The sequence below is a fragment of the Apteryx mantelli genome, chromosome 19 (assembly GCF_036417845.1).
Source record: "Apteryx mantelli isolate bAptMan1 chromosome 19, bAptMan1.hap1, whole genome shotgun sequence".
Taxonomy (NCBI): domain Eukaryota; kingdom Metazoa; phylum Chordata; class Aves; order Apterygiformes; family Apterygidae; genus Apteryx; species Apteryx mantelli.
The window spans coordinates 17,835,020-17,848,475 of NC_089996.1; the positions used below are offsets into that span (position 1 = coordinate 17,835,020).

At 38.3% G+C, this 13,456-nt stretch overlaps 1 protein-coding gene across 1 annotated transcript in view; it reads right to left on the reverse strand.

The window, feature by feature from the left end:
• Nucleotides 1–13,456, reverse strand: part of CCDC57 (coiled-coil domain containing 57) — a 43,393-nt gene that overhangs the window by 4,293 nt on the left and 25,644 nt on the right. The window contains exons 12-14 of the mRNA XM_067308644.1: nucleotides 12,994–13,222; nucleotides 12,151–12,287; nucleotides 6,251–6,473 (exon numbers count right to left, since the gene is read on the reverse strand). Of these exons, the coding sequence (XP_067164745.1) occupies nucleotides 6,251–6,473; nucleotides 12,151–12,287; nucleotides 12,994–13,222 (589 nt within the window). The remainder of the gene's footprint in view (nucleotides 1–6,250; nucleotides 6,474–12,150; nucleotides 12,288–12,993; nucleotides 13,223–13,456) is intronic.

The following is a 13,456-nucleotide window of genomic DNA, read 5'->3' on the forward strand; positions in this document are numbered from 1 at the left end:
ATTACAGGTGGTGAAGGCTCAGTGGACCCTTGTGTCACTTGTATACTATTGATATGAGATCAAGTTGTTCAGCTTGCCACCTAGTGGTTACCTACGGCTGTTGAAGATATGAAAGAAAATTAATGCTTGAGGCCATGGAAGACCTTTGTGTGTCTTTTCTTTCCAGGAAAAAGGACTTCAATCATTACAGTGCATTACCTAGACCCCTGCCACATCAGTCAGATGATAAAGTAGAATTTCATGACAACATCAGCATTTTAGAAAAGTGCAGGAGACTGTGTCTGAAATGACATGGATACAGCTTCAAAAATTATTTTGCTTGAACAGGAACTGCAGCAGAACAGACTCTCTCTCATTTTTGGTCCAATTAAGAGCACTGAGGTCAGGTCCATAAATAACACACAGGCAGTGGTGCTTACTGACAGCCTGTTTTGAAAGATTCTCTCAGTTTTGAGGGGCCTTTTGAATTTGACCAAAGGAATGACTTTCAGAAAAAATGTGGGAGGTCCTAATCTTATAGGTCCAAAGGCAAAATAACCAAGCACTAACAGGCACTCATCACCTGCAACTCTTCCTCTGAAATAGTTATATTTGTTGCTTTTGACTGCAATTATAACTAAAAAGGGCTATAAATTAGTTAGGTGATAGGGAACACCGTCACAAGTATACAAGCATTTTCTATGGATAATGTAAAGCTTTGGACTGTCTGTGTTAATATAGAAATTTAAGACAATGAAACTGCAAAAAGGCAAGGTTAGTCCTATAATATTGTGCTGCAGAAAAAGAATCAACACACAACATTAGAAATGCTATTTAAAACTGAAATACCCTAAGAGAACACTGAATAAGGACCTTCATATGTTACTGTTTCTGCTTGGAACTGTTCACCTGTATGAAGGACCTTCAAAAAAAAAAAAAAAAGCACACCTAACTTACAAGCTTATTAACTTACATTCAAAGCAACTTTGCTAATAAGAAAGAACTAATAAGACCATAATTAAGAGCCTAAATTGCTTTTGAAAACGCACCTAAGATCTTAGAGTACTGAAATGCTTAACTCATCTTCTATTTGACCTCTGCTGACCACAGTCAGACAGAGATTAACATACGCAGATTTTTTTTTCTTCCCCCCTGCAACTAAAGAGATAGTGGTAGACATGTTGTATGAGCAAAATGAAATTTCCCTGAAATGAAGCTTTCATTTCAAAAACTGGTCCCTAGCTATTTACTTAGGGCTAACAGCACTTCTGAAGGAACACCAACTCAAACAGTTCCTATTCAGGAGAAGAACATTTAAGTGTAGACTATGTAACTAGGAGATTAGTTAATATTTGTGAAACACTTCAAAGATGAAAAGTTTTATTTAACATGGAAGAGAAATCATCAGTCCTTCTCTCACTGGAGCCAGAAGGAAGCAGATCTCTTTCTGTTTGTTAATATTTTACCAGATTCTTTCTCTGGCCAGCTTTTTACCCACATGGATTGCTCTTAGAACTGTCAGTGATGTCAACGCTGTTGAAATTCTGTCTAGTGTGGAAACATTTAAGATAACTTTTGATCCGTAAAGTGTAGAATTTCAGACCACAGGGCTTAGCAAGTAACAGTAACAATAAGAATTATAGTAAAAAAACCTCCTGTACCTAAGTTCAAGTAGTAAACCAGAAAAGTTACTTTGCTTCAAAGCAGCTCGGTCTCTTTCTTCCTTAGCTTACAACATAAACTTAACTTTAATACCCAAAGGACCACAGTCCTGAATAGCTGTGGGGGTGGGGTTTCTCAAAACCTACGTTGGGACTATCCACCGCAATTGGAGCCCTACTCTGGCATGGAAAATAGGAAGTTTCATCTACTTCAAAAGCGTATTCAGTTTCTTCAAAACAAGTGACTAATTGGGACATTCTTAGCGCAGATATAGTTTGTCTTATGCTCTTATTCCCTCTGCACTGACCCTAGTCTCTGTTGACCCAAGGAGAGACAGACAGCTGATCAGGAGCTTTTCACATGGTAACACAATGCATCAATCACAGTATTGGCTTCAGTCTAAAGGTGATCTTACAGCCAAATTTTAATAGGTGATGTTTGCTTTCTTGTCTTTTTTCTTCAGAAAAATTAAGAGCAAGCAGAAAAATGAGAGCAAGTAAAAACTTTATTAAACTAATCTTGAAGAAAAATAAATTCAATTTTTCTAAATGTTCTAACAAACAAAAATTCCTCTCCTCTCCTCTAACATTTATTCCAAAATCTAAGAAAAGCTCTCTAACCCACAAATGAATAGCGAAACCTTGCAGCCTATACAGAAGCTAAGCACACTGTTGGATAACTGCAATGATTTTTGGAGAAAAGTACACAACTCCCCTGACAAGCAACTTTCTTTCGAGGATTGCCTGTCATCAGCATTCAAAATGCATGTGTCATGGACCACCAACCAAAGTCTCCCACCTGCTCTCAACCCCTAGTACAGGGCAAAGAAAAGAAATACAGAAGTGTATTCATTATCATTTAGTACAGTTTCTGTATGTAACTCTGATGTTTTTAGTATCAGCCTGGCTTGCACTTGTCTCCCTCAGTTGCAGGATCTTTTCCTTTCAATAATATAGTACCATGAAAAACAGCTGTACAAGTAACCTGTATTCTTTCTAAACCCTTTATTTCTACTTATCTGCAAAATTAACACAAAATTTATTTTAATCCATCTCATTCCTACAGTACAAACTCCATATCAGTAGGTAAAGTAAGGAGAGAGAAGATTAGAATATTTCTTAGTCTTCTGACTTGATTGAAAGCTTCCACAAGTTTGGAATTTGATAGTGAGATGAACAAAGCATATAACCGTCCATTTCAGTGATTCAGTATTAACTGCTAAGTCAAAAAACACCCCCAAACACACTGTCACAATGAATCATGTCATATGCTGGAAATACAGCAAGTAGTAGGGCTTATTTGAAGTGCCAACCATTTTAAATCCCAACTGGCTGCACTGTCCATGAAAAGGGACTGAATGAAGCTGTTCAACAGGTTCAGAAAATAATTCTCATGCTACATCTTGTTTCACCAGAAATGCCCATAAAACATTGTTACTGGTGTGAAAGATTTGTATAGTGTTGAACTTATAAAATAAATGATTGAATAAGCAATCTAACTTGCTTGCTGTTGTTCCACATCATCGTTTGTTACTGAGCTTTCAACTGTGCGCACCACTTCTGTTTCAAAGCCCAGCAGCCAGTCATACAGTCTTAACGATAGTTCTCTCCACTATAACCCTATGTTTGATGAATATATTAAATTCAAATGAGTGACTTTAAACAAGAAAGATTGAATTAATTTTCCATAGCTCAGGCATTAAAAAAAAAAACAAACACAAATCCAGATCTCTGCTAAAATCAGAAGCAGAACTCCTTGAAAATTTTATATACTCTGCTCTGAAAACACGGTCATAGACTTGCAGAAAAGGAAGTTTTTGATTTTATAATGTTGCTTTCTGAAATTTAGAAAATTAACTGACAATCTAGCAGAATTAAGGATACCATTTGGACAGTTTCCTGGAGGAGAGAGCTAAGCAACGTAAAAGAATTTTTAAAAGTTCTATTCCTGCAATGTAGTATTTCAGGGCCTGCATGTAATGAGTAAGAAACTCCTCTCAAGTGTTTTTAGGGTGAAACTGGATGCACAGAACAAATTAAGGCTGTATTTAGGAAAATGCCATCCCTTAATGTTGTTTCACTTGCTTTATGTCATCAGTAACCTCTTTTTTGCTATTCTCTGGACCCCCAAAAATCTCACAGTAAGTTTTGCAACTGTGGCTGAAAATTTCTAGACATTAAGAAACTGATGTCCTTGTAAGGCTGCCAGTGGTGTTGCATCATACATACAGCAGCATGAAACTGCATGGCATTATCAGTAATGTTTCAAAGACTTCCTTTTGCTTATCCTGTCAATATAGGCCTCACCTGAAATACTCTTCCTATTTCAGTCCCAGCCTCACAAAAAAGCACATAAATCATGACCATCAGCACTACTTCCATTCCAGTCCTACAAGTCTGTCAATGCATATTAGCTTGTCCCTGCAATACTCTGACACCGTGAATAATTACATTTATAACCCATTTTTCATTTTGAAAGCCCATTTAGATACTAATTATTTTTGTTCTTGTGTGCCACTGAGGAGGGTTCATTGCACCTATACACTGGTTTAAAAATGAAAGCAGGGTAAAGTAGATTGGAAGGGACCTCTAGAGATCTGTAGTTCAACCTCTTCCCCAGAGCAGAGCTAACTTCAAAGTTATGTCAGATTGCCCAGGTCTTTGCCCAGTTGAGTTCTGAGTATCTCCAAGGATGAAGATTCCACAGCCACTCCGGGCAAAATGTCACAGTGCTTATTCCTCTCTAGTCAGAGCAATCACCTGATCCCTTGACCCTCTCTTCTCCATGCTGAAAAACCCAGCCCTCTCAACGCCTTCTTGTACATCATGTGCTCCAGCCCCCTAGCCATCTTGGTGACTCTCCACTGGACTCACTCCAGTTTGTCAGTGTCTCTCTCATACCAGAGGGTCCAAAACTGGACACAGTACTCCAGATGTGGCCTCAGAAGTGCCAAATAAGGGGAAAAAATCACTTCCCTTAATTAACTGGCTACATTCTTGCTCATGCAGGCCAGTAGGCAGTTAGCCTTTATCACTGCACAGGAGTATCTCTGTAATAGTAATGGTAACAGTCCACTACAAATAGAAATCTAACTCTAAAAGTCTGAATAGCTGCCATATTACTCCACAGCTATCACCAGATCTCAGAAATAATAATGGTAATAATAAAACCAAAACCCAAACAGCCCCTCACAAGTCCCATAGCATTCTAAGAAATAATTTATTGACATCTACCCCTCCTAATCCAAAACAAACAAACAAACCACCTTTACTTGGAATATTCTGGAGAAATGTTTGTCTGTGAATTTATAAAGACCTTCAATATAGAAGAGTCTATGACCCTCCTGGGTAACATAGTCCAGCATTAGCCATTCTTACAGTTTTTTCATTATTACAAGTTAAGGCCATTACTTTTTGTCCTATCAATAGCAGATGTAAGAACAGTTTTCCAAGGTTTTGCCGATGAAGGATTACTTCATGAACAGAGCAACAGCTTGGGAAACACCTAACACTCATCTGCAATACAGTGCTCAACATAATGGCTGCCATTAGAAAGTTCATTTACAGTTTGCATGTGAAGAAGCTACACTTTGGAACTACCAGTGTATTTCATTACTCTTTGCAGCATGTTTTGCCCCCCTGTGCCCCGACTAAGTAATCATCATTTCTTCAATCATTTTTTAAATCATGATTTCTGGACTTCTACTCATTCTTGTTTCTCTCCTGTTGGCCCACACTGTTCAACTGCAGTGCCCCAAAATGGGACCTCCAGCAGATGTCTCACTAGAACTAGGAGTGGAAAGATTAATGCACGTGTCTTATAAATGATACTCCTCCTAAAAGTTCCAAGTACTTGTGTTTTTTTCTGCAACTGTGTAACACTGATTAATGTTCGGTCTGTGACCTTAGTTTTACGCTCTCCTCTCATCCCAACCCTGACACCGTCTTACCATCTGGCATGTAATGTTGGGATTCTGTCTCACATATTAGAACTTGTTTTTCTTCTTTTGTTTTGATTTGTTTTTTAGCGTCCCAACTTGTTGCGCTGGATTATGAAAATTAGTAAAGAACAAACCCTAGCTCACTGTGTGCCTATGACATATACCACACCATATCCATGATCTCACTTTGGGCCTTTAGGTCTTAGTACATTAAGTAATATTGTGGCTATAAAACTGCCACAAAACTAATGATTAAAAGCAAAGATTTGTCAAATTATGATTTGATCTAACAGGCACATGGTAGTGCATGAACTATGCAATTCTCAGGGAGACACGCGGATACTTTCTCCCAAATAAAGTTTGTGCTATATCCAGATAGTAGGGTATTTGCATTTTCCAAGATTTTTTTTTAATAAAAGGGGGAAGTATTTAAAACGATAGCATTAACATCAGAGAGCTATGTTGGCATTCCTCTTAACTGTTGGATATTTCTGCTGGCAAGAGCGAGAGTACCTTAAATAGCTCATTAGATCTTCAGATGGTGATTGCAGGACTATAATACCAGTAGCACTCATATCAAAAAGTAGTGGAAGGCGGCAGAACCCACTACTATACTTGCATTCTTCTAGAAGAGCCAAATACTATGATTACTTTGCAAAGCATGCTTACCTTGGCCAGCGTCGTTTTGAGGACTGAGAATAGAAGGATTTGATCCCATTTCTAAAGCGTGCCAAATATCTTGGCAGGAACGATGTGTTCTAGATGAAGAAAGCCAGACCTGCTGGGCTTGATTAGGACTCTCCCTGAGTGGCTGACTGTCAACGAGCTCTGAGGATGTACATGCCTTTTGTTGAGCTGCCCCACAGTTTTCAGTAGAGGAATCTAGCTGAACCTGTGAAATTCAAACACGATCTTACAAAGATACATACTCTTCATATCAAAGACATCTGGTAATTGGTTAAACCTAATAGTGGGATCCTGGCCTTAAAAAAGATAGAAGGTTTCAGCACCTTAGAGATGAGCAGAAGCAGAAAGATGTTACTTTTAATTTTGAAAGGTTGTAAGAGAAGATGAATTGTAACATGGTAAAAGTGATTGAGATACCCTAGTTTAAGTGTTAAGTAGCATAAAGCTCTATTACAAATAATAATTTGTACATGAACAATGAAGAACTTAAAAAAATATATATATTCTTTTTTGAAACCTTCCAGAAAATGACTTAAGCAACCACAACTGAAGCATCCAACTGAGGGCAAGTTTGATGACAAAACTGCACTGTAGCTCAGTGGATGGTAATTCTATTTCTTCTCTACAGCTGCTTGGAGCTTCTTCTTCATTTAAGCTAGGGCAGGCATTTAGAGAAGAGAGCCTTGAGAGATGCTGTTGCTTTGCATACTGCTGCTCCTTATATGAAATGTTACATTAACACAAATAACCCACAGCCTCTAAAAATACTACATTTATAGCTCAGCGTGCTGCTACACTACTAGATTAAAAATAATCTATTATAAATAATATTAAATAAAATTATTGCCTGTTTGGATCAATAGGGCCCAATCTTCCCTCCTAATAATTTCTTACTAAATCTGTTCACAATCTCCATTTCTTATTGCTGTTACTATCATTGTGCTCATTACTCAAGTTTATATTCACAGGGATGTTCTTCCCTTTCATTTTTTCCCATGATCAAATTACAGAAGAAAACTTGCAGAGAAGTACTTAAAAAAAAAGACATTTATCAAAAAAAAAAAAAAATCAGGTCATCCCACAAAGTTTCATGAACTTTCAACGTGTAGCAATTAAAATGAGATCTGTTAACTGCTTCAGCCCTGTCAAAGGAGATTAAAATAAACATCAAAAAAGTCTTTAGCCATAGACTAAAGAAACAAGACATGAGCCCATCACATAAAGTAATTGAGATTGAAATTCCTGTAGGTATGACCTCTAGCCTATAGAAATAAATTTCTCACAGTTTTTAATAAGGATGATGATGGTGATGAACACAGGAACTTATATAGCATGACTAATAAGAGTGATTACATGGGAGGTTAGGAGGAAGAACCCAAGTACTTGAGAATGGCAGTGCTTGGAAGCTCAGCCTCCTGGAGCTCAGCATCAGTGCAAGAGCTGAAGCCACAGCAAGTATGTTCAGTATAAAGACCACTGAGGAGGAACAGCTGGGATGAAGGAAGGGACATCCTTCCTTCTAGTCTGTACAAACTCCAGCAGTAAGAGAGATTATCCCAAAAGATTCCAGAAGAAGAAGGATCCTCAGTGATAGCCATTTCAACCATAATCTCCAAGCAATCCTAGAATGGAAGAGGCAAGACTAGTTCTCTTATAATTTACTACGCCATCTGGAAACTTACAGTCAAACGCTACCCCTGCAAGAGCCACTGACACACTGGAATTTATTTATTTACTTCTACAAAAGCAAGAAGGATCTTTAATGAGTTTTTAAAAACAGGAGAGACACCAGATGACAGAAGAATAACAAGCACCGTACCTAGCTCATTCAAAATAAGAGAAGGGAAGGGTGGGATGGACGGGCAAAGACTAGTCATTGGTATCAATTTAACAGTCAGCAAAGCTCTAAGACAAGCTTTTAAAGGAAAACTAAAGAGATGAGGTGAATGGGGAACAAAAAGAAAGTGGGGAAAAAACTGTGTTTGACTTCTGTCAACTTGCCCAGATCTGGAAAAAACACTTTCACATACATACAGTATAAGCGCTTAGCTAATCCTCTTCAGACCTTGACTGAAGCACTGCAGAGAAGAAACAAGTAGGCCACAAAAGATCCACTCAAATGTTTTGCTGGACCCTAATATCCTTCATAGAAATTATTTCTGGTATTAGAACTAAAAACTGATGCTAATAAGCAGCTCTTTAAAGAACTGAAACTTCAAGTGAACAAAGGATAATATAAAACGGGGAACATGCCAAACTTGTGACTTTAAGTTAATAAGATGTCCATGAGCATACTGGAGCATTCCACAGTAACTTCATATGTTGGCAGACCAGCTCAGGCTTCCTGAGCACTTTAGACGGCTGCCTCAGCCATTTCCTTCTGAAGCCCCACAAGCAGGACATCAGAGTCATGTGCTTGGGTTTATCACTTAGGAGTGGAGTTGACCTTTTCACTTTGGAGTTTTACAGGAGGTTTAAGATCTCCTGCTCCAGGAGTAGCCCATACCAGATGCATCACTGATATCCTGGTGAGGCTATTTATTGAACACGCTCTGATTCTTTCCTCTGATGACCTTCCTCACACTAAGACAAGATGCTAATACTTCTTGTGACAGTGTTGCTATGATAGTTCTTGATCAGGACAGCAGATTGTCGATGAAGAGTTTCAAAACAATGCCACGTTCCCAGACCTGTTCTCACAGAATCTAAATAATCTGAGCCTTCCCAGTCTCAGAGTCTAGATGGCTTTCACTGTTTTATGTCTTAACTAGTATTTTTGATGCCCTCACCAATATTTTTGATGTCAAAGCAACTTGAATCAATAAATTTTTCAAAATAGACCAGATTCTCTAGCTGGTGCTCCACTTACCTGACTGACTTCTTATAGTCCAAGATAACAGAAATTGAGAACTATCTGCTATACCTAAGAAAGAGCAAGTCTCCATTAGCTCTGCAGAGGTACACCATACAGCCTTCTCAGTTTATCACTCTGATGGATTGTTTACAGTGTCTGTTCACATTGTAACCTTTAAAACTTTTTCTTTAACTAGTGGGGGGTAAGGAAGGATCGGGCCTTATTTTCATTCGGGCAACCTGTTTTAATTTCTAATTGACTTTAATGTCATAGCCTTTTGCAACTCAGGCAATTTGTTTCTCTATTAAACCTTCCATGGGAGTGCACCTCCTGTTGAATATCTGTTAGGAAGAAGCTAAGAGAAATTTAAGCCCTTGTGACAGGACTTACAGACACAGAGTTCTTCCCTGCCATGTTCCTTAGAACATACTGCAAGAAGTTGCAATAGATTGCGTATGAGCTTCACCTTAGTGAAGAAACACGCGTACCCATTTTCTTCCCTGAACATGCATCTTCTCAGGCTGAAATACAGCTGCATAATTCAGATGCTTGGAGAGCCCTTTCCTTTCATATTCAAAAATTTAGGCCCCCCGATCAAGTACGACCTGTTTTTATTGCTATTCACTATCCAAGAGAACAGCAATCCTCTGCAAAGCTGGGTAACTGTTTGCCTACAGGCCAGATAGCAGAACACTGAACTTGACCCTGTCAACACTTGCTCTCAACTTTAATTGTTGGATAGTCCTTGGACTTCAACTTTTTACACTATTCTCTTAAATCTACTGACCCAGAAGTTTTTGTAATTACTGCAGCTAACATCCTTCATGGTTATAATTACATGGCTAACCTGCAGTGTTACTTTGCTTAGCAAGGAAAAGAAAAAAACCCACAACTATCTTGGGCAGAACTTAATTGCAAAATGAAAGAGTCACCCCCAGATATGTAAGTGGTTAAATTAGTACCTGCTGAGTGACATAACTTTTCATTTACCCAATTTGTAGCACTTATTTTAAGCAACTGAAGAGACTAATAGGATATTTTTTCTTTAACCTCATTCTTAACTGAAGGAAAAGAAGAACATTTGAAAGTTCCTTAGAATTTACCACTGGATCTTTTAGAAAATTCATTTTTCATTCAAACTGGCTAGCCAGATGGTTCATATGGCATTGTTACAGACCTAGACCAACCAGGTAACTTATGAAGAAATTAACGATAAGTTCAGGCTCAAAATAATACAGGGTGGCATGCTTAGAATGCATATGTGGCTAGTCCATCTTATCTTTTTTCGAGTATGTTTTTCCTTCACTATTCTGAAGTAAGAAGGTAAAATTTTCAAATAACTGACTGATAGTCATGATTTCTTAGCGTAAGTTGGCAACACAATAGGGTTTTCTCCTGTGTAGTTTCATATTACCATAGACAGAGATCTTTGTATGTAAAAAGGAAAACATTAAACTTCAGTCTCTTACATATTCTTGGATCGACTCTAATAATCCTCAAAAAGGATCTCAACTTGTTGCTGATTTCAGTTAAGACAAATAAGCATTCCCCTCACAGAGAGGAAATGAAAAATAAGCAAGATCTGAGAGAGGAGGCTGGTTTTAATTCAGCTGATTTTTTCCCACAAAAGGGCAAAAAGAGGTTGCATTTACTATCTAACAGGCTGGGGGCTGACTGGCTGGAAAGAAGCTCATCAGAAAAGAACCTGGGAGTCATGGGGGCACGAAGTCGAACATGAGCCAGCAATGTGCCCTTGTGGCAAAGGCGGCCAATGACATCCTTGGCTGCATCAGGAGAAGCATCAGCAGCAGGTTGAAGGAGGTGATTATTCCCCTCTACTCAGCACTGGTGTGACCACATTTGGAAGACTGTGTCCAATTCTAGGCTTCCCAGTACAAGACAGACATTGACATACTGGAACGAGTCCAGCAGAAGGCCACAGAGATGATTAAGGGATTGGAGCATCTGACATATGAGGGGAGGCTGAGGAAGGGACAATCGTTTAGCCTCAAGAAAAGGAAGCTCAGGAGGCACTGGGGGGGAGGGGTAGGGGTATAGTAAAAGAAGACTGAGCCGGACTCCTCTCGGTTGTATCCCATGGAAGAACAAGAGGCAACGGGCAGAAATCGAAATACAGAAAATTCCACTTAAACGTAAGAAAAAACACTTCTTTACTGGGAAGGTGATCAAACACTGGAACAGGTCACCCAGAGAGGTTCCCAGAGGAAGTATTTCCCCAGTTGAACTTGGTTAATAATTCTACTGGAGTTGTATGCCTCAGAGCAACAACCTCACCCTTTCTGAAAGAACATTGTTTACTGCCCTCAAAACTAAAACGACAATCAGCTGCTCTGACTCAATCATCACAGGAACAAATCTGCTGATCAATTAAATAAAGTACATAGTGAAATCCTGACTCCACTGAAGTCACTGGGAGGTCTGCCACTAACTTTTGGGGGAGTCAAGATTTATGCATTTGTCTCTCTAATGAAAGCTGCAATTTAACTATTAAAAATTGTATTTTAATTATAAAAGATTAGAGACAGGTTAGTTACACATTCTTTCTTCATATATGTAAACATGCTATTGCAATAATTTGGATAAGAGTGCTTTAAAATCCCACCAGTGTGAATATTTGGAAATATGCTCACTGATTAATCATTTTCAAGTTTATCTTAGAACATATTGCAAATACCTTAAAATGGTCTTATCCTACTCATTTAAAACTAAGCTTTTTGAAACTTATACTTGTAATTCAGCATTTCTGCAGAATAAATAATGCATTTCTGCTGCATTAACACAAGTGTTTCTGAAGTTTCTTGGATGAATACCATGTTTAAAAAAGTTAGTTGTCAAGTTCCAAGTATAATCCCTTAAGTATAAATCTTCCAAGGAACCAAAGGAGGACTTTTACCGGGTTCAGCTCAAAATGCCTAAATGCAAAGAGTTTTAAGGAAAGTTATACACTTGGAAATAGAATTGCCTTAACAGCTCGTTATCAGTGAATTTCAGAAGAGCATGTCATTACCTGTGTTGCAAGCTTGTACTGTAGATGCTCTAAAGCTGAAAGCTGACACTGCGCTCTTCTGACAAGCTCTCTTGGAAAAAGACTACCAGAGGCAACACAAACCATGCAGCACTTAGAGCTAGCAGGATGCCGAAGTCCTATAAAAGGTGAGAAAATATTGAGGAAAGCATTCTCTGTTGTTATTCCATCATCAATATTGCATTTCCTGCAGGTGTTTATAGCAGGTATAAATGAATCACAGAACACAGCAGCTTATCGCAGATGATTTCAATACTATGTGAGAACAGGCCTAGAAACACCTCTTCCTGCTAGTTTTTTTTTTTTTTTTTTTTTAAACAAAACTTTGCTTCACTGTCAGAGTGATTGTTACATGGAATTTACATGTCTACAGTGAAGTTTGCTTATATCTACTCTCAATTCAAGCTTACTCCATAATAAGCCTATTTGGCTTCCTTTCCCATTTTAATGAGGAATTATTTTTTTATTCCAAAAGATAAACTGCTTCTTTTCTGCCCTTAAGAGAGAAAAGTCTTAATTCAACTTCTGGTTCCCACACTGAATCTAAGCACTAGGAAATCCTTCCTCAGAATGTTCATCCTCCCAAAATTACTGCCTACAGACTGTCCTTGTTCTCTTTTAGCACCTCCTATCAAAGAATAATTTTACTTGCAACAATTAGTACTGCAGTCTCACAGAAACTGTCCAGCTCAAGGATCTGCCAGGTCCAGTGTTTTGTTTTCATATCAAAACTTAGCTCTCGCCAGCTCAAAAGATGAAATGATTTCCAGGTTTTAGTTTTATTCTAAATATGTGAGCTAGCATTCTTCTGTAGAATAAGTTTACCTTCCTTTGATACCATTCCAAGTTCTGCTCTGAGCCTGTTTCCCATTTCAATTAGCTGCTGCTTCTCTTGGCTCAAGATCAAGATTTTTCTCACTGCTTCCTTCAGTTTATTCTGTATTCCTTGCAGACTGCAACCCACGCCATATGGAAGACCATCACTGGGCCCTATATCAGACAACTGTTGTCCATGATCTACCATCTTTTCTTGAAGAACTTTGTTTTTTGGCCCCTGAAAAAAAACATAACATGTATAATGAATATTTTAAAAGCGTGGTATAGAGGTTTTAGAGATTGGTACAAACATGCATTAGAAGTCAGTTGAGAAAAAGTGTAAAGTTAGTCTGAAGCCCATTTTTTGAGGGTCCATTTTTAAATTTGTTTGTTAGCAGTACAGAACAAATTAAACCATGGACCAAACCACTATCACAACCTCGGAAGTTCCCACAAGTATGCTCCATCTTGT